The 4,039-nt window shown below is 36.1% G+C and overlaps 1 protein-coding gene across 1 annotated transcript; it reads left to right on the forward strand.

The window, feature by feature from the left end:
- The first annotated feature begins 541 nt into the window (after positions 1 to 541).
- On the forward strand, positions 542 to 1,839 carry LOC111390455 (LEAF RUST 10 DISEASE-RESISTANCE LOCUS RECEPTOR-LIKE PROTEIN KINASE-like 1.2). The gene is made up of 4 exons (XM_023015504.1): positions 542 to 1,292; positions 1,446 to 1,511; positions 1,602 to 1,713; positions 1,761 to 1,839. The coding sequence occupies exons 1-4, from the start codon at positions 542 to 544 to the stop codon at positions 1,837 to 1,839; spliced, it is 1,008 nt and encodes a 335-aa protein (XP_022871272.1).
- The last annotated feature ends 2,200 nt before the right edge of the window (positions 1,840 to 4,039 follow it).

Below are 4,039 nucleotides of genomic sequence, written 5' to 3' on the forward strand. Positions count from 1 at the left end.
TTAAATGTCAAGTTTGATACGATAAGGACGATTTGTACAATGAGTACAAATGATGAGAACATTTTGTGCTAACTAAGGGGGAAAAATCTTGCTCTTAAAGACATTAATTAAAACAATCGCTTAGACCATATTTAACTCAATTTCTTAAAACTCATTTTCAATTACATATTTTATAAGATACACAATTTTTACCAACTTTTCAATTATACATTTCACTAACTTTTATCAAAATTTATTAAAAAAATTAATTTTTATTCAAACTAAACGGAGGTAATAAAATTACATTAAAGATCACAAGGTGAACCAAGATTTGGATATTTTAAGTTCGAGTTTTGTTTTAGCGTGGAATTCAGGTCACCAAGTCAAGCCCTCGTCAAATACCAGCAGCGGCCTCGTTCAAGAAGAGTTAGATTCAACCACCAAGTCAAGCCGTCTCTAGAGGAATGAAATTAATCAGCTTACTCTGCTGCTCACCAAGTTCTCTTTTCTCTGTTTCTGTTAATGTCACTAGTTCAAGATTTATAAAATGAATAAAAGTAATATGTACACTTTCTTGACGTCTTCAGATCTTTTTATATTCTGTCTTATCCTCTTATCAAGAAAATCTTCTGCTGCTGATTATTGGCATGAAGAATGCCAGCCAAAGAATTGTGGTAATGGCTTAAACATAACTTTCCCGTTCTATATTCAAGGTGTTCAAGAATCTTACTGTGGTTACCCCGGATTCGAGCTCAACTGCACTAAAGGACACGGCTACCCAACAATTAGATTACCGGGAAATGACTATATAGTCGAAAACATTTCCTATTCTAGTCGTTCTTTTCGTGTTTATAATTCTGCTGTTTTGAACACTTCGAACCGTACATGCCTTCCACAAATCAGAAACACAACTCTTCCTACCGCGTTCAATTATGCTAATGTAACATTGCTGTATTTGTTGTCCAATTGTACTAAACCCCTACCTGACGATCTTTCGAGGTACCAGGTTTCTTGTGGGAGTGAGAATAGAGATGATTGGGATCTAGCAATACGGGATAAGGATGAGAATTCGCAGAATGGATTGGAAAACTGCAAAAAACACGTGGTGGCACCTGTGGATGCGCATGGAGATGATCATGAGAATGGAATGGGAAACTATATGAAGATAATTAGAAGGGGGTTTGTGCTGAATTGGACGGCCAGTGACTGCAGTAAATGTCAAGAAAGCGGTGGCGTCTGTGGCTTTAACACCAGTGTTTACCAGTTCAAGTGTTTCTGCCCCGACAGGCCCCATAGCGTGAGTTGCATGCCTGGTAAGTTATGTTCACATCTTCTTTCTGGAAAAGTGCTGATTAATCAATTAAACTGTACGTGATTATCAAGATAAATTTTATTCCATAAAATTAGCACACAAAACATATTTTATGATGTTAGCAACCTATATCTTGTCTATTGTGCCAATGAAGTCCCTTCCGGACTCTGGTATATTAATGAACATGCAGAATTAGGCAGCGATCTCTTCTTTTGTTTCTGTGAGCAATTTTTAACACGTCTTCATGAATAAATCCTAGTCAACTGTCATGTTTAACCTTTATGATGCGTGTAAATAACTAATTTGTTAGGCTTTGACCTTGATCCACTCCAAAGACATGGGGAAGATACCCAACGAATCTCCCCTCCACCACATGTCGTGGAAGGAGCCATCATCCCAGCAATGGAAGGAAAAACATTAAGGTTCTTCCCCATTAGCACTACAATAACAAGTTCCTCTTTGTGTTCAGCTTCTGCAACTTTTTAGAAATCCCTTTAGAAATCTTTGACTCCCCGTTAACCAATAATCCATATTCATCGAAAGAATAACACTTGGAAGGTTGTCCGTCTGTCAAAGACCCTTTTGGAGGAATAGTTGTTACTTTCAATCTTTCAAGCATACAATCTTTCAAACTATGTGCATGTGTTTCTTCACTTGGTTCAACACAATATCATGTACGCATCGCCCAATATAACAATTCACTTGCCAGTGAAATAACTCTCATTCAACATTTGTCTTATTATCGGGGTTTTCCGTGGCAAATGGTACTTACTCGTTCTTCACATAAAGATCTCCAATTTTTCCTATCCAAATAATATAATCTGAACTGCTGATGCTAATTCCACCTACAATTGAACAAATCAAAATGTGAGTTATGGAATTAACACAAAAAAGGGGAAAAAAATAAAAACTAAATTTGAAGAATGAAAACAATGAATTTCCCCTTTTTTTAATTCAGCTCAGAAAATCAATCGAACATCACAAAGACAACACCAATTGAAGACTTTTGCAATCATAGGGAGAAGCACACAAAGGCAGAAGCTAGGTTTTAGAAATGTACAAAGCAGAGGCCAATTTTGGTGTGTAGAAAGTGAGGCCAAGAGACTTCAATTTATAGGCAAAGGAAAACCAGATTTCCCAGAAAGAGTCGAGTAGATGGACTTCAAGAACACTGAAATTGGTTACCAAACTCACGTGATTTCAAATTATCTCCAAAGTTAGGTATTGAACATCTAGTTCAATGGGCCGATTTCCTCTAAATACCCAACACAATTGGATTATATCAATTGTGATGTGGATTTATGATATTCTTCAATCCTAGGCTTATAGCCTATGAAGACAAACGGGCCTAGATTTTTCATCATTGCCTAAGGGTTATTTGCGCATCACTTACTAAAATACCCAACAACAATTCAAAGAAACTATTCTACTTGTTTAAACCTCCATCATTCATAATAAGAGCAATGAAAACCAAAGATTTGATACTTCTTGCTGGGGGAAATTAAGTCAATATCTAAGATGATATCTGGCAAAAAGGCAACAGAAAAAACAATTTGCCCCTTTTGTACAAACTTAAATAATTAAATGGCGCAATAACCCAATAAATCACGCATTAAAGAACCACATAATACATATTTGGTTATTTCTCTTTGGAGTGTCTACTCTACTCCTTAAATAATTCAAATTATATTCAATATTTAAACTGAATTAGAGCCAAACCTATTATATATGAATTCCTACATGTTGAATATTCAAAAACTAGTCTATATAGATAAAAGGTTAATATGCCCCTTCATATGAACCTTCAGGTGATTTATCCTCCGTCAATCTATGCCAATATTTTGAACAAGTTCATTCCCATCACAAAAGAAGCAAAACCAGATTTTGCAATATAACTACATTGCTTTATTCAATATAAAACCAAGTCAAACACAATCTAATCACAAATTTTCTGATGATACAAAATACAATGAAGATAATCTATTCTTGTATTATAAATTTGTTGACTCCACTTAATGACATTCTTCATTTTCCTGTTCACTACACAAGTTTCTTAGAACAAAATATCTCTCGTATAGAATATAATAAAGATATGGCAACCACAGCTCCAGCTCCCAAGAACTTGGCTGTTGGTAGACGAAGTTTTTTTGAGGATACAACGTTACATAGATATGCCCAAGCCCATCGGGACAGGAAATGTAGCTTGCAAGTCGCCTGAAACTTTTGTAGGGAAAATTCCTATACATGGCAAAGCAGAGGGGAGTTCGAGGTCAAGTGGACAGAGATAAAGGAGAATAGTTAAACTGAAACTTAACACAAGCAATAAAATATAAAACCATAGTTAGTAGTAAGCTGTGNCCTATATCTTGTCTATTGTGCCAATGAAGTCCCTTCCGGACTCTGGTATTTTAATGAACATGCAGAATTAGCTAGCGATCTCTTCTTTTGTTTCTGTGAGCAATTTTTAACACGTCTTCATGAATAAATCCTAGTCAACTGTCATGTTTAACCATTATGATGCGTGTAAATAACTAATTTGTTAGGCTTTGACCCTTGATCCACTCCAAAGACATGGAGAGGATACCCAACGAATCTCCCCCTCCACCACATGTCGTGGAAGGAGCCATCATCCCAGCAATGGAACGATAAACATTAAGGTTCTTCCCCATTAGCACTACAATAACCAGTTCCTCTTTGTGTTCAGCTTCTGCAACTTTTTAGAAATCCCTTTAGAAATCTGACTCCCCG

The sequence above is a fragment of the Olea europaea genome, unplaced genomic scaffold (assembly GCF_002742605.1).
Source record: "Olea europaea var. sylvestris unplaced genomic scaffold, O_europaea_v1 scaffold682, whole genome shotgun sequence".
NCBI lineage: Eukaryota > Viridiplantae > Streptophyta > Magnoliopsida > Lamiales > Oleaceae > Olea > Olea europaea.